We start from the raw sequence: 27889 nt of genomic DNA on the forward strand, positions 1-27889 counted from the left end.
GCAAACTCGGGTCTCCTAACTGCGAGGCAGCAGCGCTACCACTGCGCGACCGTGCCGCCCTATAAGTAAAATATTATTATAATTTAATATTATGACATCAACTAGAATATTTAAGCACTTAAGATAAATCAGCTTTGGATGTTTTAACAATTTAATCATACCCATCATCTTAGAAGTAGATTGTTCAATGTCAACATGGCAACTCTCTATTAATATGGTAGGCTAAAAACAAATCAGATCTGAAGCAACAGAATGTGGTAAAGGTCTGCATGCAAAGAAAAGAAAAAAGGGGGGTAATTGTGAATATTTTTCTAACTGTATATTTATTTCTGACATGCAACAAGTCAGAATCTATCATAAAAGCACTTGGCATATGGTGACGACTAAACACACAGTTACTGGCCATGATTTAAAGCTTGAACTAAAAAATGGCAGTGACACTATTGTACCACATGAAGCAATCTATACCAAATTAATTATGTTTGAATACAGAGACAGGAAAACTGATTCATATATATTAGCTCTAATTGCAAATTACCCTGTTGCTAAAACAATTTAGGTAATTGGAACAATCTGGACAATTTGAATGGATGGTCATTTGAAGAAGGTGTTTGGCAGACTCATTTTTTACATCAAAATTAGCATGGCTTGAATAGCATGTGCACTTCTACCAAAGTTGATGTCGAACTATGGTGTACATGGAATGCAAAAACACAGCCCTCTGGCTTTGTTACTATTTATTAAGTTGAGTATGCTGAACCAAAGGCAGTTACTGACCTGATACATTAGATGGCTTCAGGATTGAGACTGAAATGCATGAATAATTTTATTGTTCTAGTTTCTGGCCAAATACTACTTTTATCAGCTAATTGCTATTATTTTTGCCAGGTCTGCCCTTTTGGTTTTTAAATACTTTTGATTCCCTACATGCAGAGAGCCTGAACTATGTGTGCACATTAGTCCAGTGCATGGCACCCAGACACACACACTCACACGTTGTCTATTAGCCTAAGATGAGTGTAACAGAGAAACCTGCACATCCAAAGAAAACAAAGGGTAACAGAGAGAGCATGTAAATGCATGCCAGGGGTAACCTTTTCCAGGTGCTGTGATGCATCAACAATTCAGTCATCCATCCATCCATCCATCCATCCATTTTCCAACCCGCTGAATCCAAACACAGGGTCACGGGGGTCTGCTGGAGCCAATCCCAGCCAACACAGGGCACAAGGCAGGAACCAATCCTGGGCAGGGTGCCAACCCACCGCAGGACACACACAAACACACCCACACACCAAGCACACACTAGGGCCAATTTAGAATCGCCAATGCACCTAACCTGCATGTCTTTGGACTGTGGGAGGAAACCGGAGCCCCCGGAGGAAACCAACGCAGACATGGGGAGAACATGCAAACTCCACGCAGGGAGGACCGGGGAAGCGAACCCGGGTCTCCTAACTGCGAGGCAGCAGTGCTACCCACTGCGCCACCGTGCCGCCAAATTCAGTCATTTTAAATAAAAAAAAAATACTTTTGAATGTAAATTACTAACTTCATGTACTGCATATTTGTGATATTATTATAGTTGGAGCATTCAAAACTTGGAATTATCCAGACAATTTCATGTTTTTGATAAACATTGGTCCTTCAACTGAGGTCCCTTTAAATGGATTTTAAAAATATACAGCAGCCAAGACTAATGTTGCAAATGACTATAACTGCTTGAAATGCCTGAATTGATAATTTATTATTCACATGACTGCAAAGCCACACTTTTTAGAAACAGACACCTCATACATTATTGCAGGTGTCAGATTGCCAAGAAAATGAAGATTTCATACAAAGATGTCTGTTACTGCTTTGAGAGAAGAGGGCAAACTGAATCTAACCAGGAGAAAAGGAGAAGGTCCAGATGCGCAACTACATAAGAGAATAACAATATCAGAGTCTGTAATTTGTGAAGCAAATGCCTTACAGGTCCTCAGTTGGCTTCTTCCTAAAATACAGAATCCTAGGCAACAGTGAAAAATGAAAGGTTAAAATGGCCGAAACAACACAATTGCTCGATGGCACCCTTTCAGTGATTCCAAACATACCCATATTAATCTTTACTTTTTATTTACTAGTTTCAGATATGGGTTGTTCATTGTAACTCTGCATTAAAGCCAGCATCTTCTTTTCTCTGATGCAGACGACACAGGTATTCAGAGTGGATTTAAAGGTGCAGCCATCTGAGAACTTCTAAGGCATTTATTTCTCAGACTTTCTCAGACTTGGGTGTCCTTCAGCCGTTGTGCATACGAACCTTCACACTTCTTTCTCTGTCCTTGTTAGCTCCACTGTGCTTCCTTCTCACAAGGCAGTAACAGACACCTTTGTGTGAAACATTCAGTTTCTTGGCAATCTGTGAAATAACCTTCATTCTGCAAAAAAACAACAACCTGATGTATTTCTTCGTAAAGCTTTTTTTTTTTTATTGTAGCCGTTTTTGAACCTAAAATTGAACTTTAGGAATGTCAGTATACCTTGCAACCCAAGAAAGGATAATATACTGGCTTTGTAATACTGTAAAAGGTTTTAACTGTCCTTCCACAGTTACAAAGGCTTCTCTAATAACCTGCCACTAAAACATGATTAATTAAGGAGTAGCTAAGACGTTTTATCATTAGGACACTGGAGTAATTGCTTCTGAAAATGGAGCTTTGCAGTCATGTGAACAATAAATTATAAATCAGTCATTTCAAGCTATAATAACTTATTGCAACATTAGCAATGTATTTTCTGTATTTTTAAATTAATATAATGATACCAGAAACTTTGACAAAAAATATCAATTTACATCGAAAACGTGAAAGTGTCTGCGTGATTCCGATCGTATTAAATCTAGAGTATATGTGTGCATCCAGACATATTTGACATATTGGCTATAACATAAAAAAATAAAATAAGAATTTGTATTTAATTGGACACAAAATTGAAAAGTAATACCAGTAAATAATTTAAAAATATGTATGACTCACTAAATGATGGGTACCAAAGAGATATCCCATGTAACTTAACACAGAATAAATGGAACGGGCTGATATTACAGATTGATTGGTGACGTCAAGGCTGCCATGTGAAAAGCACCACCTATCGAGCCCCCCAAATATCCCGACACACCACAGCTTGTGACTGTCAGGCTGCTTGCAAGTGTCTCACGCGCAACGAAACAGCCCCGATCGTCTACACTTTTGGGTAAGAATATTTTTTAACGTATCAGTTTTTTTGTCTGATTAGGGTTAACGTTCAATAGTAACTGCGGGGATCTGGGTTTATATGTGTGGGATGTAAGATGTCTCTATGTTTGCATGGATTTTTCTAACGGTCCTCTGATCTCCTCTTCCGTCTCAGACTTCATTGATCACAATAAACTCGACCAGTGATATAAGGGCATCACTCAAAGCCGATTCCAGCTTTGCGCCCATCGTTGTTTCCTTACACCTTGTTCCAGTATATGGGATGACGTATAGATCGGAAAATGTGTTTACTGACTTCAAAGATCAGATAATAGAAATGTCTATGTATACGTACACACGCTCATACACACTGTATATATGTACACACTGTGTAACAAATAGCTCTTCGTTTAGGTTCTGTGCTGTTTGCAAAAACAGTACAGTTCTACTGAAATACAGCGTGGTATATTAAAGGGAAATTAACAGACAGACGCGAGATAACGGCTTAAATAAGCAGGATAATCGGCATCTGAAAAGACACTATGACAGCATCGTTTCCATTTTACCTATTTTTCGACACTCCTTAAAGATGGTGCTGCTCTGAAAAGAGAGAAACGAAAGTGAAAGTTGCGTTCAAAAATGCTTTTAGTTCAGTCCCCTCCTGTCACTGCAACGATGAAAAAGAGATGCGGCAGTTTAGTACGTCAGCAGCCTTATAGATATTTATAGGAGTACAGCTGCATGAGAAATGAATTAAATAAGCGTTGAGTTTTTTTTGAGGCTTAAATCATTTGGATCGCAGCTTTCCTCGCATGTTTTCACAACTGACACTTTTTTACCTCACAGCATGATAAGTGAAAAATAGCCTGTTCAACTGAGTTTCTGATGGATATTAATCTAAGCATTATTAGCGTAGTTCATAGTGCTTTCTGGGTAATTTATATTAATTGCGCAATAAATTCACAAAGCCCATCGCTAAAGATCCGGTGTTTCGTTTATCAAGTGTCTTTTGTCTTTTCCACAAGCATTTTGGTATTTACCAATAATTGATTTAAGATTTATTCTTGTATAGCGCCCTTGTCAGAAGCTAGACGCAGAACACCTGTACAGATTTATACGTTTATAGCAGAAACACAGCAACAGGAAATAAACCACCATTTTTTGGTATACGGATATGCTGACATAGTTATAAATGGTGCTCCATTCAGGAAAGGTTCCCACAATGTACTTGTACAACCATACAACACTTATATGGATGAGCGTGCAGGTAAGAAAATGGAGGATCAATGAATGGAGAATAAATCAGTGTCCTTTTTGTTTTTAATTTTTCAACAGGCGCAGGTGGAAATTAAGGAAGCATAAATACAACAATCACCCTATAATGGAGTATGTAGATTTGGAAAATGAATCAATTAATAAAAAGTACATGACAACAAAGGAAACATAAAGCAACCATTAAGTGATATACTGTAGTTATCAAGGAGAAACAAATCCTGGGAGCCCAGGCTCTTTTGGAATATTCTTATGTTGTTAACCACTGGTTGGGCTAGGCAGCCTGCTTCCCAGCCACCCCCTGTAGAGGCATTCTGTAACACTGTGCATGTCAGTGTTCATAACTATGTCATGATCACACAATGTGATCTCACTTTTGATGTCATTACTTTGTAGGAAAAATTGTATTCTTTTTGTTGCAAAAAAAAAAAATCTCCTAAATGTTCTCCTTCTAAACACAGCATTCAAGAATTAAATTACTGCTCTTCATTTTTCAACATAAGTTACCTCTCTCTGAAATTCCCTGACCTTCAACCCTTTGCCACTGCTGTTCTCCCAATTCCAAGCTCAGTTAGCAAGGAATGATCTTCTGAAAATTCCGAATTTAATTCCAGGGCAATCTCTGTAATGAATTTGAGGTCAGGATGTCTCTGTAATTCCCTAGAATCACATCACAGCAGCCATAAAAACAAAAATAATGAGAGGAAAAAATATTGCAGTAGATTGACAATTTTAGAAGATGTAGGTGGACAAAGAAGCAGAATGTGATTTTAGAATCCTTAACAGGTTGTGAGGTTTAGTTAATATAAGGGTGCCCAAAAACGGACACAAGACAGTTGACCCTGCATTGATCACCTGGGCCTGTATGACCATGTATAAGTGCCTGACTGACTGATTAGCATCTAATGAACAAAAAAATTAAACCTCAGTGCTGAAAAAAAAACAAAAGTTGCAAAAACAGGTACAGGTAAGTCATATTTAAAAGTGCAAACAACAATGTGCAAAAGCAAGAAAAATGTACTGTCAACAAGTGTTTGAGAAAACATCACAAAGACAGCCACTGACTACCCATATATTACCTGTACTGTAAAGCGTGGCTGCTGAGGGGTTTATACATCAGTACTAATGTCAGTACTACTTTCCAGATACGGACAAGTATGGCAGTCACAGCTTTGTTTCCATAATAACTAGAGACAGACTAAAAATACACAACAAACACACTTCAATAGGATGAGAATGTACTCCCAAACAAGATGAATCTGATACTGGAGGATATCCTACCAGTGCTCTCTCTGGTGGTCACATCTATTAGAAAGATACTGGTGCTTATCCTAGCAACACTGAACACAAGGAAGGAACCCATGTTGGTCAGGATGCCAATCCTACTCTAGGGCACACATACATGGCCAGATTAAGGTGGGTGCTATTGATGCTGCAGCATTAGGCCCATTCCTGAAATAGGCCCTGATGAAAACAGACGAGAATTTTTTGGAAGCTGAACAGTTTTCCTCTGCTATATTAACCTCAAAATAATTCTTAGAATGAAATTTGGAGTCCGACTTTTGGACGCCTAGACACAGCGTTACTTATTATACAGTTACTATTGTTCTTTGCGCTGTGATGTAACTATAACGTCGTTGTGTTTATTGTTAACCGAAGATTTCAAGTTAATGCTATCAATTTTACGTTAAACAGTTCACTTAGTAATTTAGCTGTGATTTTTGCAATATCTTGGGGATTCTTGCCACTTTATTATTGTTCGGTAAGTGCCACGTAGTAAATTTTCCACCTTGAAAGTTAGTTGTACAGTAAAAATCGATGGCTATTTAAATGGTTATCTGTAAAGGTAAAACTAACAGCTGGACCACAGGCCCGGCATGGATGTTTAGAATTTTTAAAATCCTCGACAGGATTCTTTCACTATTATGAAATTTAAATCGTGGACAAATTTTTACCCTCAAGAGCCTGAACTGAGTCACTTTGACCCAATGTCTCTGCAAATTCATTTTTTCTTACTCTGTTTCGTAAGAGAATTGCGAAATTGTGTGTATTTCATTTTTAGGTTTTCTGCATTAAGTGCACTTTTCAGACAATTGCTATTGAATGTTGATGTTACATAGCTTGATGTTAATCTCGAGTTGTTACGATACTACGTCATTGTTATTATTCATGTTCAATAAAGGCTGGCTGGTTGCGTTGCAAGCAATTAAGGCTCCTTGGTCAGTCTGAGTGTGCATGTACGGTGAGTGTCGAATGCACATGCACCAATGATGAGAAAAAATAGACCTTTTTTGCGCTGTAGCATCAGGCCCAATTTTGTCTTAATCCAGCCCTGCACACATACAGTACATACATAGTTCAAAGTAACCAGTAATGTTACATATATATCACTGGGATGAATCCAGTGGCCCTGTGAAAAGTTCACTCAGATATGGATAGAATATGCAAACATCACACAGGCAATTAATGGATTGGAATTGCAACTCTTTAAAGCTTCAGGTAAAATTATAATTGCTAAAATAGCTTGTAGTGTGTTCACTGATTAAACAAAATACATTACTTTTATTAAGGTTCAAAGCTTTAACCATCCTGCAGTTAGATGAATGTGACAGAACAGACTTTAAATAGGCATGGAAGGCCATATGATTGAGTTCTGAAGAAGACTGACCCAGAACCAATGGTACCTGAACATTTTACAGTATTAAGCACATTTCTTTAGAATTTTTCACCCAAAATCCATACAATCATATGACCCATTTTACTGTATATAATAATATACACGTTGTTCCACTTGTTCCAGCCATCCATTGCTGATGAACACATTTCTGCAGATACATGGTTATCACTTATAATAGAGAGCATAATTCACTCTGAATACTGTACCATATATTCTACTTCTTTTAAAAATTGCTGACTAATAATTTTTAACGATTTCAACCTGCAAGGTGTACTTACTGTTAATTATGTGCACAAGTGAAGGACTGACGTGTGCTTTGCAAACGCTAGAGGCTGTTGAGAGTTTTTGGTCTGTTCTGTGGTGTAAGATTTAAATAAAAAAATACATTTTGCTCTTAAAACTTTGATTTTTGGTTTGCCGCTAAGGAACCGTGTAGGAATTTTTTCCCTTTAGAAGGGTTTTTTTTTTTTTTTTGCTTTTTTTTCGCCCGCACAAGAGCAAAAGTAGCTGGGTGTTTGGAGGTACGCTTGGAAAAGTTACTTATACCTGTTTTTGTTTTTGTTCTTGTTATCTGCATTGGAATTAGCATCGAGGAGGTAGGGTAGAAAGCAGCAGTAACTTATATCGGCATTTGTAAGCAAATAACCGCGTCGTCGTAACAGCGATTTCTTAGTTTAAAGGAAACGGAAAAGGAAAAGAAAAAAAGGCCGCGGCTGACTTCAAAGCAGTAAAAGGCTTAGCAGTGCACAGGTAAGCGGCCAGTGTTAAGGCGCCGAGCAGGCACAAGCGGCTTTAGGAGCAAACAAGGTAGTAAAGTTTTATTTATTTTGTTTATTTTAGATTAAACAGTCCTTAGCGGTCCAGAGGTAGAACAGTAAGTGGTCGACAGCGTAAGGGTTCATTAATACGGGGGAATACAAACAGTGCGAGTGGAGAGCTTATAAGAAAGAGGAGCGCAAAGGTAGGAGAAGAGACAGAGAAAAGTAAAGTTAACCTCAAAGAAAGACAAATAGCAGGCAGCTGAGAGGGAGAACAGTACAGGAGCTTAAGGGGAAAAGGTGTAAAATATCTGTAGCAGATGGTAGTTATACCATTTAAGTTAAGGAGCAGCCGAAAGAAGGAGAAATTTAATTAAAAAAACAAAAAAAAAACAAACTTAAGGCAGTTTACTAATCCCAAATCAAATTTTAATAATGAGGCCCGTGCAATGCAAGTCCTGTTGGATGATGGTTTGGAAGAGCCAGTTCTCAATGAGGGCTACATCTGCAAGAGATGTCAGCTGATCCAGCACCTCGAGTTCAGGGTCACTGAACTGGAGGAGGAGTTGGCTGACCTGCGTTGTAATAGAGAATTGGCGGACTTGGCCCAGGTGTCCTTTAGAGAGATAGTGTGCACCCCCAAGGTGGCGCGGGAGGAGATCCCAGACCAGACAGGTAGAAACAGGTGGGTCACGGTCACAAGGCGTAAGGCAAAGGGTGCACACTGTCCGGGGGCATCAACACCAGAATTAGAAGTGGCAAACTGTTATCATGTCCTTGCGGAGCTGGACGGTGTCTCTGATAATTCTGAGGTGGTAGGCAGGGATGAGGAGCCCCAGTGGGCCACCTCAAAACCAGTTCCCAAAAAGAGAGAGGTAGTGATAGTTGGGGACTCAATCATTAGGGGGATTGAAGCACAGGTGTGCTCCAGAGAGAGAGAGAGTCTCGCACGGTGTGTTGCCTTCCGGGAGCACAGGTGGGGGACCTCCCTTGAAGGGTGGATAGGCTCTTGGCCAGATCAGGGGTGCATCCAGTTGTCATTGTCCATGTTGGAACAAATGACATACATAAGGGTAGTCTGTCAGTTCTGCGATCCAAATTCAAAGAGTTAGGTGCTAAGCTGAGGAGCAGAACTGACAAGGTAGTCTTCTCCGAAGTTCTGCCTGTGCCACGTGCCAGTCCAGGTAAGATTGAGGAGATTAGAAGGCTTAATGTGTGGCTCAAATCTTGGTGCAGGGTAGAAGGGTATAGGTTTATGGGGCATTGGGACTCCTTTTGGAACAGATGGGACCTGTTCCGCCATGACGGGTTACATCTGAACTGGAGGGGCACCAATGTATTGGGGAGGCATATGTGTAGGCTAGTCGAGGATTGTTTAAACTAGGGAATGGGGGGGCAGGGAGTTTAGGACAGGCCAGGTTTAGATCTATACATGGAAGAACAAACAATGGTGTAGAAACAAGAATGCATAGTAATGTAAATTCTAAGCAAACATTTAAATGTAGAAGGAGTAATACATTAAAAATAGCTTGCCTTAATGCTAGAAGTATCAAAAATAAGGTAAGTGAGTTGGAGTTGTATGTAGCAGAGCATAATTATGATATTATAGCAATAACGGAAACCTGGCTAAATAACAAAGATGGGGATGAGTGTAACATAGAGGGATACACATTTTTTAGGAAGGATAGACAGAACAGAAAAGGAGGTGGGGTTGCTGTTTATGCCAAGCAGGATTTAAATGTAAGTCTTCTTCAGTTGGATGATGAGCCCCATCATAGTGAGGACATGTGGCTTCGCCTGGAAAATATTAGAGAAAGAGGTCTTATTTTAGGAGTGTGTTATAGACCACCCAATTCAGACAGTAATTTCAACACACATCTTTTTAGCAATATCAAAAAGGCAAGTTTACAGGGAGACATTATAGTCATAGGGGACTTTAATTATCCAAATATTAACTGGGATAACCTTACAGATGGCGGAGTACAAGAGCAGGAGTTTTTAGAAGTAATCAATGACTGTTTTTTAACACAGCATGTTAAAGCACCAACACGGGGTGAAGCCTGTCTGGATTTAGTATTTTGTAATAATCAGGATAGAATTGAGGGTGTAGAGGTGATTGAACCACTAGGGTCAAGTGACCATGATGTAATACAATTCTCAGTATTTTGTAAGAGTGCAGATGCAAAGACTAAAATTGTTAAGTTGAACTTTGGTAGGGCTAATTTTGAGCAGATGCGACAATGTCTAAGTAGGATACATTGGGATAAGCTTTTAAGTGTGGAGACAGTCGAGGAGCAGTGGAATAGGTTTAAAAATGTTTTACATGTAATGCAGGACAGATACATACCTAAATTTGGAATTAATAGGAAACTAAAAAAAACTCCACAGTGGATTAATAAAGATTTAAAAAAGAAAACTGCTTTATAAGGCATATAAGACTAATGACTGCAAAGTGAATTGTAGAGCGTATGAGAACATGAGGGCAACCATTAAGAAGGATATCAGGGAGGCTAAAAGACAGTTGGAGAGGAATATAGCAGATAAGGTGAAAGAAGACCCTAAGAGATTCTTTCAGTATTTTAGTAGTAAAAGAACAGTCAAGGAGGAGGTCAAGTGCATCAGGAATAGTAAAGGGGAATTAAAAGATACAGAGAGTGAAATAGCGGATGCCTTAAACTTTCATTTTTCTGAGGTGTTTACAAGTGAGCAAGTGGATAACCTCCCAGAGGTAAACGTGACTACTAAGGAGGTACTGAGGGATTTGGAAATTGTAGAGGGAGAAGTACTGCTCAGATTAAATAAGCTGAAATCGAACAAATCACCAGAACCAGATAATATTTATCCTTGTGTTTTTAAGGAGTCTAGTGAGTACATATATAAACCCTTGACGTATATTTTTAGGAAGTCACTGTGCATTGGAGAGATTCCGAAGGACTGGAAATGGCAAATATCATCCCATTATATAAAAAGGGTGACAGGGCAGATCCAAGCAACTATAGGTCAGTAAGCTTAACATGCATCACAGGAAAATTAATGGAAGGAATTATTAAGGATAAGATCGAGCAACACCTGGCAAGGACAGGAGTTATTCTAAGCAGTCAGCATGGGTTCAGAAGAGGGAGGTCGTGTTTTACTAACATGCTGGAATTCTATGAGGAGGCAACAAAAGGATACGAAAAAAAGTGAAGCTTATGATATTATTTATCTGGACTTTCAGAAAGCATTTGATAAGGTGCCACATGAGAGGTTGGGCATCAAATTAAAAGAGGTGGGAGTTCAGGGTGATGTTTGTAGATGGGTGCAGAATTAGCTCAGACAAAGGAAGCAGAGGGTGATGGTGCGAGGAACTTCATCAGAACTGGCTGATGTTAAGAGTGGTGTTCCACAGGGGTCAGTGCTAGGGCCACTGCTATTTTTAATATATATAAATGATTTAGATAGGAATATAAGTAACAAGCTGGTTAAGTTTGCAGATGATACCAAGATAGGTGGATTGGCAGATAATTTGGAATCCGTTATACCATTACAGAAGGACTTGGATAGCATACAGGCTTGGGCAGATTTGTGGCAGATGAAATTTAATGTCAGTAAATGTAAAGTATTACACATTGGAAGTAAAAATGTTAGGTTTGAATACACAATGGGCGGTTGGAAAATCGAGAGTACACCTTATGAGAAGTATTTAGGAGTCATAGTGGACTCTAAGCTATCGACTTCCCGACAGTGTTCAAAAGCCATTAAGAAGGCTAACAGAATGTTAGGATATATAGCACGATGTGTGGAGTACAAGTCCAAGGATGTTATGCTCAACCTTTATAATGCACTGGTGAGGCCTCATCTTGAGTACTGTGTGCAGTTTTGGTCTCCAGGCTACAAAAAGGACATAGCAGCACTAGAAAAGGTCCAGAGAAGAGCGACTAGGTTGATTTAAAGGGCTACAGGGGTTGAATTATGAGGAAAGATTAAAAGAGCTGAGCCTTTACAGTTTAAGCAAAAGAAGATTAAGAGGTGACATGATTGAAGTGTTTAAAATTATGAAGGGAATTAGTGCAGTGGATCGAGACTGTTATTTTAAAATGAATTCATCAAGAACATGGGGACACAGTTGGAAACTAGTTAAGGGTAAATTTCGCACAAACATTAGGAAGTTTTTCGTTACACAAAGAACGATAGAAACTTGGAATAAGCTACCAAATAGTGTGGTAGACAGCAAGACGCTAGGGTCTTTCAAAACTCGACTTGATGTTTTCTTGGAAGAAATAAGTGGATAGTACTGGAGAGCTTTGTTGGGCTGAATGGCCTGTTCTCGTCTAGAGAGAGTGTTCTAATTAAGCAACGTAAAATATACCTCCCACAGTCCAAAGACATGCAGGTTAGGTGCATTAGTGATCCTAAATTGGCCCTAGTGTGTGCTTGGTGTATGTGTGTGTGTGTGTCCTGCGGTGGGTTGGCGCCCTGCCCAGGATTGGTTCCTGCCTTGCTCCCTGTGTTGGCTGGAGTTGGCTCCAGCAGACCCCCGTGCCCATGTGTTCAGATTCAGCGGGTTGGAAAGTGGATGGATGGAAAATATACAGTTTTGATAAAAAGAAAAGTTAGTCCATCACTAAACCGGAGGAGACATAGACTTATTGTTCCGGGATTATTTTACAGATTCGTTAAAAGCCAGAATGCCTTTGGCTAAAAACCTTGTGTAAGACTATATTGCTTACAATTTTGAAAAAAAAATCACTTCATTTTTTTAATTGATTAATATTAGAAGAAAAACTAAAAACAGGCTATCTGACTTTCAAGCTTTCCTCTGTTTTTAAATAAGGTCAATATAGTGTTGTTTAAAGAAGGATGACCTCTCCAGTCAATGCCTTCTTTCTTTCAAAGCTAATATTACAACTTCTGACCCATTACATCTTGCTTGAAGAAGGGGCCTGAGTTGCCTCGAAAGCTTGCATATTATAATCTTTTTAGTTAGCCAATAAAAGGTGTCATTTTGCTTGACTTTTCACTACATTCATAATGGCTAACACGGTACAACATCCTAGTATTACTAACTTCTAACTCTTAAATAGAGTGGCACAGAGGGAAACTGTGCTGTGTAATGGATTCAGCATCCTGGGCTCAAATCCTGCTCTTAGTTGTTTCCCCTCATTCTCAAAGATGTGCCTGGTATGTTATTTAGCAATTCCACACTAGTCTATGAGCCTGAGTGGGTCCTGTGATGGACTGCCTACCTTGGTTCCTGCCTTGTGCCTGATAGCTGCTTGAAACTCTGAATTCCCTTAAGCACATTTGAACATTTTATGTTAATTCTTAATCACAAACATATTCTTTTACTCTGCTGAAGATAATTTCTTATAGACAATGGTAAACGGGGAAATTCTGTGTGCTTCCTTTATGACAGAACTGCTTCAACTTCAAATTTGGATACTTGACATTATTCTGAATGCTTTAATGCAAGTGTTATAATCTGGAATTAATTTTTGACATTGCTATATTTCTAGTAAGCCTCTGGAGAAAATTATGCCATTTTTCCCATTATATTCCGGTGCTGTTTTTTTTACTATTTTGGGCACCACCATTTTATGCTATTTAACATAATTGTTACTATGTCAATTATACCCAGAAGGCACCAGGACTGTGCAATGTGTGCCATCATTGGAATGACCATATAAAAGTTCGTGCACGCTTCCTGAGGTTGGATAAATATTGTATGGTTAAGCGATCGTCAAGGGTTTACTTTAGCTTATGAAAAAATATTTCTGGCTTAATGACTTAGATTCTTGGTTATTGTTTTAATGTAAATGAAAGACATTATTGACTTCCTGCTAAATAAAATCAGCTTGACAATTGGCTACATACACCTCCCAGTCCTTTCTCATTAAAGACATTCTCTGTTATGAGAAGTACATGTTATTATAGTCTCACAAATGAATGGATGCAAGTGTTTTAGTTTCAGACGTTCATTCAGATAGCTTGAATGATCTTTCGGTAAATGCAGATAGAGTAACAAAATAAATGAAATTCACATTTTGCCAATTTTGTTGTGGTCTGAGCACACCTGCTTAAGCTCTCTTACATTTTTTTCACCAATGTAAACTATTACATGTTGGTCATGTAGATCTCAAAAGCAATTATTTATTAAAAATGCAGAAAAAGCTGGTGAATTAACTAATCCATATGGAAATAATGACGTAGCCTTGAAGGTTGTTTTACATTTGTCCCTTTCTGTTGTCCAAATTAAATTATAAGCACTTCTTACTTCAATTTTAGCAAAAAATGACAGATGAATGAGCCCATTACTAAGATTCCCTGTTGCCTTAAATTGAGGCCCTTAAAAGAATGCAATTATGCTGTTGCATGAACTTAAGGAAGAAGTGAAGGAAAAGTTAAAAAGGCCGCTACTTACTATAGACACTTTTAACATACAGACAGATGGGGTTCTAAGCATAAAGCCATGTTACACCTAATTACAGTGTCAAGGAACCCTTCTGGTATTTGTTTCTCTGTTTCGATTCTTTTTTTGTTATTATTTTCCCAAACATGGAGAGGGAAACCATCAAGAGTTTTGGTTACACAACAAAAACTTAACAATAAAAGTTGCATTACAGAAAAAGTAATACAAAATTAACCCTTTCTGTCCTGGATTTTCTGTTTTTATGGGAAAAATTATTTTGTGAGATATTCTACCTTTGGGATGTCTAGGAAGCTCAAAAATGAGAAAAAAATATCACTATTATTATACACTAGCTGACAAATAAATACTTCAATGCTCTTGAGGAAATAAAATTGAAAGTGGTGCACACAGTCCGGAAGCATCCATTTTCACTATTGTGTTTTGCAGACTGTATGCCAGTCTGCACTAATAGTATCACATCCTGTGCCAACGGCTGCAAAAATACCTGTGGGTTACAAAAATGGCTTCTTATACATGTACTAGTAATAGGATGTCAGGGCCAAAAGGGTTAATTTAGAATTGGGAATGCTTAGGAATTTTTAAACTAAAAAATACATACAAAAATAAATTCTTTAACTCCGACTGACATATTAAACAAGGAAAAAAGAATCAAAAGTACAAAATGAAAACCAAATTCAAAAGTAAAAAAGAGCAACGTGACTTACCAAATAACCCTGCGCAAGGTTTTAAAATACAACAAAACCTAGAGAGTAAAACAGGAGCAGAAGAGCAATTAATACCACCACTATGTCTAAGCGGTGGTAACAAATGCTTTTTATAGCCGACCATTAAACTTAATTACTTAGTTAAGGGTGTCTTTCATTACCTTAACAAAAGACAGAACAACGTAATTGACAGAATACAAGGAAGAATCATCAAAACTAACAAAAAGAACTATAAAGAGTTAATTAACAATTACAAGACAATCACTAAAAATAAAGATAACACAAGACATCTTTGAAAATACAGGAAAAACAACATACCAAATGCAAAAAATAAATTATTTAATATAAACCTCTGGTGAGTCCTACAATTAACAGTATCATTTTTAATGTGTATGCTGTTTTACAGGAGATGGCTAAATGAAAATGACCTAATGTTAAGTTTATGCACCCACCTTAAATAAAATGATTTTTGTGTGTAGAACCACAATTGACATCTTGATAAGATAAGTCATACTCATTTTTACAACTGGGCTGCTTTCAGCTGAATAGCCTTAGTTGCTCTGAATTGTTTTATTAACTAAACTCTACTGCTAACTTTTAATGTAACCCTCTGTAGTCTTAGAATTACTAAATACATGTTGGAGGGAGGGCGGCACGGTGGCGCAGTGGGTAGCGCTGCTGCCTCGCAGTTGGGAGACCTGGGGACCCAGGTTCGCTTCCCGGGTCCTCCCTGCGTGGAGTTTGCATGTTCTCCCCGTGTCTGCGTGGGTTTCCTCCGGGCGCTCCGGTTTCCTCCCGCAGTCCAAAGACATGCAGGTTAGGTGGATTGGCGATCCTAAATTGGCCCTAGTGTGTGCTTGGTGTGTGGTGTGTTTGTGTGTGTCCTGCAGTGGGTTGGCACCCTGCCCAGGATTGGTTCCTGCCTTGTGCCCTGTGTTGGCTGGGATTGGCTCCAGCAGACCCCCGTGACCCTGTGTTCGGATTCAGCGGGTTGGAAAATGGATGGATGGATGGATGTTGGAGGGAGCAAATGTACAGTATTTAATGTAGTACTGTCCTAAAGATAAGAAATAACCTAGATTGGAAACTAGTTTAATGTAAGTGATCGACACGCGTGACATGCATGACAGTTTAGAGCTGCCAGTCAGCATTACATTTAGTTTTTCTTTCTGGACAATGGGGACACATGGAGAACATGCAGTCTGCACACAGTGACTGGGTTGCTGATCTTTAAGGTAATGGCACCCTCCTGTGCAGTTCAGTATAAATGCTTTAATCATTCAAATCATGGGTGGTGACAAAATTATGGCATTCATTTCCTAAATTCCAATATTACCAAGCTAATATTTTGGTATCACTTTAGTTTAAGTACTGCAAAAATGCAACTATTACTCATTTACTATTATGTAACAAGACCTTCATAACATAACACATACAAAGCATCAGTAAAGTGTTTATTTATCTCTGCAATGTGGCCTACTTAGAAAACATCACTTTGGAGTGGTCTGAGGTGGCTTAGCTGAGACATGTTTCTCTCAATTATTACATATTTCATATAAGACCTGTGAATCCTTCATATTAACAAATCATTTTGCAATCATGTCAACTGGCCACAATTTAGAGAGATGAATAACCTATCTCCTGATGTTTTATAAATGTTTTGAAGACCAAAATAAGCCTTTGTTAAGGTCTTGTTACATACTAGTAAATGAGTGATAGAAGCATTTTTGCAGTACCTAAACTAAAGTGTGACCAATATTTTTATACTGTCCCTAAAATATTCTAACATATGTGATCCTAAATGTGCAAAAGTGTAGTTTTTAGTCACTGTTGTTGCAAACAAGTTTTCACATTGTTCATAAAATAAATAATTAACTGCACAGTAATGGAATATTGTCCATTTGTTTTGTAATAAGAACCTTGTTATCTTGTGATCTGTACTCTAATATTAACATGTTATAAATGTTTTCTATTATTGTACTTTTATGAAACACTGTTTTTTATTTTGATTTCTAGAATCACACATGGCTGCTAGCAGTTGGTTTATGTTATTTACACAATACCACAGAATTGATTTAGACATTGTGCATTTATAGATTGTAATTGGAGTTTAAAAGTACACTTCATGTACTTTTAACTATTTTTTAAAATAGGTTTTCCTCAAAAATGTGTGGTTTTACACATACAGTCATGGCCGAAATTATCGGCACCCTTGGAATTTTCCTAGAAAATGCACCATTTCTCCCAGAAAATTGTTGCAGTTGCAACTGTTTTGATATACACGTGCATTTCCTTTATGTGCATTGGAACAACACAAAAAAACAGAGAAAAAAAGCCAAATCTGACATCATTTCACACAAAACTCAAAAACCGGGCTGGACAAAATTATTGGCACCCTCTACTTAATATTTGGTTGCACGCCCTTTGGAAAAAATAACTGAAATCAAGCGCTTCCTATAACCATCAACAAGCTTGTTACACCTCTCAACTGGAATTTCCGACCACTCTTCTTTTGCAAACTGCTCAAGGTCTCTCAGATTTGAAAGGTGCCTTCTCCTAACAGCAATTTAGAGATCTCTCCATAAGTGTTCAATCGGATTTAGATCCGGACTCATTGCTGGCCACCAGAACTCTCCAGCGCTTTGTCTTCAACCATTTCTGGGTGCTTTTAGAGGTATGTTTGGGGTCATTGTCCTGCTGGAACACCCATGACCTCTGATGCAGACCCAGCTTTCTGACACTGGGCCCTACATTGCGCCCCAATATCTTTTGGTAGTCTTCAGATTTCATGATGCATTGCACACAGTCAAGGCATCCAGTGCCAGAGGCAGCAAAACATCCCCAAAACATCTTAGAACCTCCACCATGTTTGACTGTAGGTACTGTGTTGTTTTCTTCGTAGGCCTCATTCCATTTTCTGTAAACAGTAGAATGATAAGCTTTACCAAAAAGCTCTACCTTGGTCTCATCTGTCCACAAGACGTTCGCCCAGAAGGATTTTGGCTTCCTCAAGTACATTTTGGCAAACTCCAGTCTGGCTTTTTTATGTTTCTGTGTCAGCAGTGGGGTCCTCCTGGCTCTCCTGCCATAGCGTTTCATTTCGTTCAGATGTCAACGGATAGTTCGAGCTGACACTGTTGCACCCTGAGTCTGCAGAACAGCTTGAATATATTTTGAAGTTGATTGGTGCTGTTTATCTACCATTCGGACTATCCTTCGTTGGAGTCTTTTATCAATTTTTCTCTTCCGTCCACGTCCATGGAGATTAGCTACAGTGCTATGTGTTGTGAACTTCTTGATTATGTTGCGCACAGTGGACAAAGGAACATGAAGATCTCTGGAGATAGACTTGTAGCCTTGAGATTGTTGGTATTTTTCCACAACAAGTCCTCAGACAATTCTCTGCTCTTCTTTCTGTTCTCCATGCTTAGTGTGGCACACTCAGACACACAACAGAAAGGTTGAGTCAACTCTTCTCCATTTTAACTGGCTTCAGGTGTGATTGCTATATTGCCAGCACCTGTTTCTTGCCACAGGTGAGTTCAAACGAGCATCATATGCTTGCAATAAAACGATTTACCCACAATTTTGAAAAGGTGCCAATAATTTTGTCTGGCCTATTTTTGGAGTTCTATGTGACATGATGTCAGATTTGGCTTTTTGCCTCTGTTTTTTTGTGTTGTTCCAATGCACATAAAGGAAATAAACGTGTATACAAACACATTTGTAATTGCAACAATTTTCTGGGAGAAATGGTGCATTTTCTGGGAAAATACCAGGGGTACCGATAATTTTGGTCATGACTGTATGCATGTTATCTGAAAGTGATACGAACAGTAGAAGAGTTGCAGTGCTTCAGGTAAAGGCTAACATCAACAAATAACATTTTGTTCCTTGGTCCACTATATCATTTATTAAAATGTATTTGTCTGCATAAATCACTTTGTCTGTATGGGTTTTCCTCTGGGTGCTCTGTTCCTTCTCACATATACCCAAAGGTGTGAAGATTAGGTTAATGGGAGGCTGTAAATTAGAATTCTGTAACTGAGCATGCTTGTATATATGGGTGCCCTGTGACGGGCTGCTGCAAGACTTCAGCCCCCACAGGACCCTGAGTTGGTTTAAGAAAGTTTGACAAGTGTAAGTATATATATGTTGTGGCAGATGGCTGGGGTCCTTGCCTGGCTGGGACACCCCTATAATGGTAGGTCCAGGGGAGAGAGCCTATCCCCCCCTGGTGGTGGCCTTGGGCTCCAGCAAGGTTGAGTTTTAATGGTTCAAACCCATGGCACTACTGCACACCAGAGGGGCTGCCCTCTAGCGCTACAGGGGAGATAATGTTCTGGATAGGCTGTCTCTCCCGGACCTTCCATTATAGTGGCGTCCCGACCGTATGCCATGATGTGCATTGGTGGACTGGTTTGCTTTAATACCTCATGTATAATGTCCTAGAACCAAATCCCATGCCTAATTATTGTCTATATGGAGTATGACGATCCATCTATTTTTTTAGGTTTTTTTACCCTCGGGTGATTGTAAATTAACCTTTGTGTGCATGTGTGTGCCCTAAGTCTGTCTAGTGCTTTATCTGGGGTTGGTTCCCACTTTGCTTCTGATACTGCCTTATTAGGCTATGTTTCCCTATGACCCAAAATTAGATTAAAGGGGTACAGAATTGTTTTTTTATATTGTGTTCAGATTCAAATTGTATTTATGATTAACATTAAAATTTGCATCAAACAGTTCAGCAGACATTAAAAACATTTCTTTCCCCTTAACATGGAATAATGAATGCCATTCAGGCAATAGTCTAGTGTCTTGCCCAAGGTTGTTTTTCACCTTGCGTCTTGTGGTGCTAGGGTAGGCTCAGGTCCTTGAACTGGTTTATGGGGATCTCAGGCTAAGCCCATACTGCTATGTTTTCATTTAAAAATGGCATTCTTAAACCAAAATGATCTCTGTGCTTACTAGCATTTTTAACATAACTTATGGAAAGTATCTCCATCTATGCTAAAATGACAAAAAATGCTCATGACATAGACATTTGCCTACACCTGGCAACGCCTTGGTAATGCTGCCAGCAACAGAATTTATTGCATAACTGTAGTGACAGATAAATTATTTGCCTTTTGCTCATGTATGTAGGATTCAAAATGTTACAAAAAGCATTAAAGATCCATACAAGTAAGCAACACAAAGAACTCCATAGAAAGGAGTTCTTCTTTGTCCAGTATTTTGAAATATGGTTTTCTTCCTTGAAGGGTGACTAATCAGAGAAGGAGATGTTGTAATGAACAAGATCCAGTCAGCGAAGGACCATTTAATAAGTAATCAGAGTGCGATTAGAGTGTCTGTGGTTTTCAAAAACTGCATTTTCACCTACCCACAATGCAGAAGTATATCCCTCCAGTGAACATTTTCAAAAGTATTTGTTTTTGATGAATGAAAACACCAGAGTAGTGTTTACGAAAAGTAAAAACAGAGAATAATGTCTGCATTTTTAAATGAAAACATAGTAATGTGGAATGAGCCCAGAATGTGTGTGAAAGAAGTGATGGTTGTCAATCTTTGATTTAAAGTCAAATTCAGCAGAACAAAACATGTGGTTTCCCTTTTGCCATTTCCATGATATTTATTATTTGTTTTTGGGAAGTATATATTTAAAACTAAGGTGCTGTGTCCCCTGCTCACTTCGCTTGCCAACCCCCAGGCGAGCGCTACATGCTAGCCACTTTGTGGCTCTGCTGCTCGCGTATGGGGAAGCGGATGTACAATCTAAACAGATTGTTATTTTCATGGGAACTGTTACATATGCATAATTGAACTATCTATTTTACAATACAGAGAGTAATTAACCATAGTTAAACTTAATAAATTGAAATAAAATTATGTTTCATGTTGTGTTAGAGGTATTTTTTGCGTTATATGTTTTCATTCTGTTTGGCTTTGAAATTAACACACAAATACTTTTTAAACTTATGCTTTTACTGTAAAACTTCAGCTAAAACAATATTTCGAATTAACGTTTCATCAATATCGCATTGAATTTTGATTCAGTGTTTGGACTTACATCGTGACAATGCAACGTATAACTGCCCATGATTGAATGTCGTATTCTATGAGATATTGCAAGTTGATGTTTTCATCTTTTGCACCATCATCACCAACTGTTTCAGCATAGTCTATTGATATGCATTTAACCAATTTGCTGTGTAACCGATTGACCATTTTCACGTTAACTCATTTGACTTCATCGTTTCTCGTTTTCTTCTGTTGATAACTGTTCGGGATGAAATTCTTCAATAAGATTTGGACAAAATAAATCTTCTTTTATTGGGAACTCAAAATGAGGAAAACGTAAAAATTTATAACAGCTGAGAGTGCAGGAACTGTGTCTGACAAAAGCATTCACACAATTGAGAGGTGAGAGGACCGTGGGTGTGGGCCGTTAACCGGAAATAATTGAGAGGAGGGTGGGACTTGAAAATATCTCTTGGCAATAGTCTTGTCTCGTCTCAAGATTTTCTTTTATAATAGAGAGATAAGATTGTCTGTCTGTCCATCCATCTATCTATTATTCAACCCTTCCAATACAGTATAGGGGTCTTTTCTAGCAGGTTCATTAGCTTAAGTCAAGAACCAACCGTGAAGAGAGAGGAGGACACACTTAAACTAATCAATCTAGCCAGTTCTGAGTTGTCATTTAACCTGACATACATGTCTTTCTAACCTGTGAGGAAAACCTAAACATATCAAGAAAAGTTTCACAAAGACAAAAGAGAGTATAAGTAAACTCCATACAGGCAGTGACTGGACTGGGGTTCAAATCCAGAACTTTAGAACTGTTAGGCAGCAGTGCCATCTGCACATTGGGTCAAGTTAAACAAAATAAAAAACACTAGAAAATTGTGGGACACTTAAAATAAAATCATTGTTAAACAGCAGAAAGTTATTTCATGTTAATTATACCATACTTTATATGGAGTATTCTGTAATTTTAAGGGTTAAAAAAGTGAAGATGCATTACTAATATGATCCTAAATTGAATGACTTGGGGAAGTATTACTTGAATATGTCTAGTTAATCATTAAACTGTACATTCAATGCTATATTAAAAAAGAACTTTATAGATGACCTGATGGTGATATAGGAAATTGCTTATAAAATATTATTATTAATTTATAAATTTATGGGTCTGGGAGAAGATTTTTATTTTGAAGGGCATAATACTAAAGATTTCTGGGGGTTCATCAAAGTTTCAGGTATAAATCTGTGAGTAAGAATTAGCTAACAAGAAGAAAACACAGTGGGACAGTGAAAGAGTAATTGGTGGTAGATTTGTCACCTGTTCCCATTCCAAATATGTATTTTGTAATGCATGCAGTAATGCAATGCATTCAATTTTTTGCTCCAGTAGATGGCATATCACAAACATTTGTACTAATAAAATGCATTGCATTTTTCATTCCAATACATGGCGTACCACAAAGCTTTAGCACTGCTTTTACAAATCCCAAACCAAAAAGCATATCACAGAGACGAAGCAACCGGATAGACACACAGGTACACTGCCACACACAGACACTTGTCCTTTTATCATGGTGGATTTTTTTCCATGGGTGCAGAATATAGTGAAATTCTTCTTAATAATATGACAAAAAAAAAAAACATGTTTAATATTTTGGTGTGTTTCAAATAAATACAGAAAAGGAAGAAATAAAGAAAAGGATTGCCATAAAACTAAATTCTAACAAATCATCCCTTATTCTTAACAAGTTAACATTTGTAATTTATGCAGTGGTATTCAGTAGTCAAAAGAGAAAATGATAGTTGAATCGTGAAATTTATAATTACTGTTGTTTTTTTTTTTTCTTTGTTTTTTGTGTACATATCAGGGAAACAAGTCAATTTTAACAACTAATCATTTTGAAATCAAGATTGGAAAAATGCAGATCTCGAATGCACAAGACATTCAAAAAGAAATGGCACTGATGATGAGCACCTATAGCAAATGGGGAGAAGACTTAATGCAAGTGCCAATATCTATTAATGTCTTAGGGCAATTGGTGAAAATCTCTGCATCAGGAGATTTTGCACTGGACAAAGAAAAACCCTTGCAGTACATTAAGAACCACCAGTCATTTCATGCAAATGTGTTACAGATGTATGATCAGTGCATGAAAGCATTTAGCACTGCCCACAACAACATGGAGCAGATCTCACTGTACTGTCGGCACATTCCTCAAGACGTGAAGAAGGTCATCCAGACACTGATGCAAGGACAGCAGAAGATTAATGAAGTAGTGCTTCCCATGCAGATGAATAAAATTGTGCAAGTTTCTCAAGAATGTTTAAGCCTGTCAGAAAGTATTCAGAAAGATTTCACTCTGGGTAATAATATACTTGAGGAACTTCTCGAACACTGCAAGATAACAAAGATGACATCGGAAGATTTGAGGAAGAGAACAGATGTGGATCTGGTTAATGCTAATCTGAGGAAAACTACAGCCGAGAACAAACATTACATGGCTGAGACTTACTACAGAAAAATGAAGAATGAAGTAGCAGAACTGAAAGATAATTTCAGGTCAGCTAACTGGGAACGAAATCCCATAGTGATGCAGTATACAGAGCATGATCTACAGCAAAGCAATGTGAGGTACCACCAGAGTGTAGAGGACATGAGGAAATGTGACAAGGAACATGATGACGTCCAGATAAGCATAATAAACCTTCAGGCTGAAAACAATGACTGCATATCAACTATTAATAATGTGACAAAAGGGCTAGATGCACTGGGACAAGTCAAAGAACAGTGGATCAAGATAAGTAAGGTTTTTCACATAGTAACAAATTTAATTAAAACCTTATTGAATCAACACCTCACTGACTTTCTTGACTTCTGTAAATCAGTCACCTCTATTGCTGACTACTCTGATTCTGAATTTGTAAAAGATCTCATTTATGGCACAGCTTTCCAGTCAGTGAATGCTGCTGACCTTCTACAGATGTTCACTGAGACGTATGTGGATGTCTCTGGAAATTATCTGCTAGCTGAAGTTGGTAGCCTAGTTGCTGCCATGTGCCTCAACCCCACAGACTGCAGATCCACAGAAGTAAGTACACATCTGAAAGTTAACTGTTACAAAGCAAAGGAGACAATTGAAGCTCTCGTGATCAAAAACAAGGAGGAGTTTGAAAATGGTGTCCAGGCGAGAGTTGATCAGGCCAATGAAAATCTGAAAAATGTGCTCACAGAAAGCAACACTGCAGCAAGTGAGAGCCAGCCAAAGAATAAGGCCCAGGCAGACAAAGACTAGTTCAGTCAATGATGAAGAATGCAACACAAATCAGGAAGACATTAGTGGTCTGAAACTTTATTACTGCTGAATTTCTTTCAACCATTTCCTTTAAAAACAGTCTTTAATGTGCACTTAACTGAATCCCTTACATGAGAAAACAACACTGCGGTAATCTGCCTCATACTGTCAATCTAGGCAAAATTGCAAATGTTCATCAATTGTATTTAAAATATTCAATATACATGTAAGATCTTCTTTAACATCTTGCTTATATTGTGAAATCTCTCAAAACCTGGCCTTTAGCCTTTTTTTTGTTAAAGCAGCATGTGTGTGCACCATGACTTAAAGCTTCATAATCCCAGGATCAAATCTTGGCCTAGCCACTGTTCCTATGGAATTTGCACTATTTCAGCTTTAGCCAAGTTAGAACATTTCTTGATTTTTATAATTGTTTTTATTGTTTTTTCTTCTAATATTTCTCGAGCTTCTATTAAACCCTCAATTTCCTCCTTGGGAGAAATAACATACTATTTGTCTGTCTATCTATCTGTGTGCACATGAGTATGTACGTGAATGCAATTGGCTACTCTAAACTAGCTCAATATGAAGGAGTTTGGATGTGTGGGTATATGTGTCCCACCCTCCAACTAACGTTTGTATCCTACCTTGGACCCAATGGCACTGGAATAGGCTCAACACCTCTGCAACCATGAACTTCATTGAACAAGTTCAGTATTGTATGCATGGTATAGGTACTGGGAGTGAAGTAACTGTAAGGTCATGCTGTTCTGCTAGTTTACCTTGATTTGAAAGTGTATACTGCATAAAAGTGCTTTAGCATAAGATAACATTAGTTAAAGTCTTCAGCATAGTCTAGTAGGCTTCAGCTTGGCTGCAAGTATATATGTTACGGCCAAAACCCGAAATCGGCCAAAGCGGGAAGTGTCCGTCCAAATCGGGAAATGACCAATGTCGCTGTAAATTGACCAGCCAATGTCCGATCTTTTCCTTGATTTCAGGATTTGGCCAGCCAGTTTGCAAAATAGCATGGGGCGATCAGCCAAAGTCGGAAGAAAAAAGGCATGAGCAGCGATTTGTTGCGCACTTAGTAGTACAATTGCATCGAGTGTAGCCTTGGCGGCTCTTGTTCAGAAAGCGGACGCCACTTGGTTGTTTCACAATAATTAAGATTAGGTATATAAGTAGGTTTCACATTTCTGTTATTATTTTAGCCCTAAAATAGTGATGTAATGTCAGGGAGCTATTTTATTGACCTTAAGGTTAGTGTTTGGGCGAGGGGAAGGCCGTCTCAAGTGGCGTCCACTTTCTGAACAAGACCCACGGACAGTCTTACATCAGCACATCGAATTTTGGCCAAGGAGTTCTTGCCACTTCGCAAAATGGCCGGCCAAAGTAGCATATACACTGGTCATTTCTAGTAATTCGGATTTTGGCCACATCTCTGCCAAAATTCGAAATGGCCGACCAATTTGGGAACTGGCCGAACTTCGGGTTTTGGCCGTAACATATACATGATATTTTGTCTATAATTTTTCTTTCAATACTCAACTAAAATATTGTACCTGTAGGCAGCAATGAAGATGAGTAAATCCGTAACTAAAATGAAATATTTTGCAATATACAAAAAATATGTGAACATATCTTTCAATTTAATGCAACATATACAGTATATAGCTTGAATAATGTATCTGAAATGTAAGGAAACATTAATTTTCAGTAATATATTGCAGCAAACACATTTGCAAATTTATTATGTATAAGACATGTAATATATTGTGTGCTGAGACCCATGGCAGATCATTCATGACTTACTGTATCTTTTTAACTGCTGGAGAACGCTTACTAGTGATTTCAATTTATTGTGAACTTCTACTAGTTCAACCAGTAGATGCATCAGCATATGTAGGCTTCAATTTACAAACTTATTAGTCACCTGTACTCGGTTAATAATTAAAAGGGTGAAGCTCTTAATTAAACGCTGATTGGTTTATTGTAGCAAAACAATTATTATCCTAAAGTTACAACTTTGGCATTTGAGAATCTTACCACTGCTGAAGTACCACCACAGCTGACCATTGAAATATGGCCATCCATTGACTTCTGCCATCCAGACTTTTCTGCATGCTTGGACAGCACCAGGACAAGATAACAACTTATCCATCATTGAGAGAGAGACAGAGCGAGATTATGCAAATTGTTACAGGAATTTTCACTCTGCTGATATTCAAATGCAATTCTCTTGACAGTGTCTGATGTAGATTGCATGCTGAAAAAATATATAATACATGCTAATTAAAGCATTATTATTTTTGTTGTGATTTTTTTTATTGTTCTTGTGGTTATTTTGCCTCCCTTGTGGCTTTGAGGGGGGTACTGTTAGTGGAACAACCTTTCTACAGTGCAATTCCTAACACTGATCCTGGTCCACTGATGGAGCTAACACTACCTGGCAATAAAGAATGGCATGGCATCACCTCTGACAGACCATCCTGAACTGAATGACCTAAGGCTGAAAACAGAGAGAGTTCAACTACATCATCAGTACTGAGTGTCTGTAGCAGTAGGTAGTTAGGATACCAAGCATAGAAAGTTAGCTTTGAATAAATAAAACCTGTAACTAATCATAATAATTATTCATAACAAACATTGTCCCATCGTTTAGCGATAGGAGATTTAAATTTCACAGGGTAATATTGAAGCTGACTCATGGGTGTACTGAAGAACATGCTCATCCTGTTATGTCAGTGAAGAGTTGGCTATGGAAAACTACAGAGGACTAAGGATGAAGCCACAGACCTAAGATCATCTCTGTATTGCCATGAGTTTCCCTCTTTTGCTGATGCTTGGAAGCGCAAGCCTTTCTCAATAAAATTACCACCATTTATTCTTTGATGTTTCCTAAAATCTACTGGGGTGGGCGCCAAAGGGGTTCTCATAGACATTTATTTCATCTCTGGTCAGAAAAGTGTGGAGGAAACCCAGGCATCAGCAAGCCCAAACCTCAACACGAACACACAAGCACAGGTTTTTTTCTCTCCTACTCTAATTTCTCTCACCACTGCACTCCCCTCCTCCAGTCAAGTGTTGCCTCTGTACCTCCCAGCTCCGACTCACAGTCCTTTCTTTTCCTTCTCTTTTCCTTTGCCGCCTCCACTCCTCTCCCGCAAGCTCTGTCCTCTGTCCTCTGGCTCTCCGAATGCAGTCAGGTGGCATCTTTTATACTGCACCCGGAAGTGCTCCAAGCACTCTCCCATTACCTTCCAGCAGCATTTACGGGTGTGGCGGAAGTGCTGCAGACAATGGTTCCAGAGCTGTCCAGGTGCCCCGGCGTGGGCCATGGACCACAACAGGGTGGAGCATCTAAGCATCAAGCCTGTGACCCTGATGCACTCCAGGGGGACTGCCCTCTCATGTCCTGGGGTATGAATTGCCCCTCTCCTGGTCCCCTGCTTCTCCAGGCCTCCCAGTAGGGCATGATCCCCGGCCATCCATCACAAAAGATAAAACAATGATTCCTACTACAGTATG

The 27889-nt window shown here is 38.6% G+C and overlaps 2 protein-coding genes across 3 annotated transcripts in view; one reads left to right on the forward strand and one right to left on the reverse strand.

Annotated features, from left to right (window-relative positions):
* hdac10 (histone deacetylase 10) overlaps positions 1–27889 on the reverse strand; it is a 313475-nt gene that overhangs the window by 199868 nt on the left and 85718 nt on the right. The gene's annotated exons all lie outside the window — the stretch shown is intronic.
* On the forward strand, positions 3141–26679 carry LOC114657285 (uncharacterized). 2 transcript variants are annotated; one of them, XM_051924491.1, is made up of 2 exons: positions 3141–3237; positions 22934–26679. In XM_051924491.1, exon 2 carries the CDS (start codon positions 22985–22987, stop codon positions 24356–24358), a length of 1374 nt encoding a protein of 457 aa, XP_051780451.1. In that variant the 5' UTR covers positions 3141–3237; positions 22934–22984; the 3' UTR covers positions 24359–26679. The 2 variants fall into 2 exon arrangements, with proteins under 2 accessions (XP_051780451.1, XP_051780453.1); XM_051924493.1 differs by having other exon boundaries at positions 3176–3237; positions 22943–26679.

Source organism: Erpetoichthys calabaricus, chromosome 1 (assembly GCF_900747795.2).
Source record: "Erpetoichthys calabaricus chromosome 1, fErpCal1.3, whole genome shotgun sequence".
Taxonomy (NCBI): domain Eukaryota; kingdom Metazoa; phylum Chordata; class Cladistia; order Polypteriformes; family Polypteridae; genus Erpetoichthys; species Erpetoichthys calabaricus.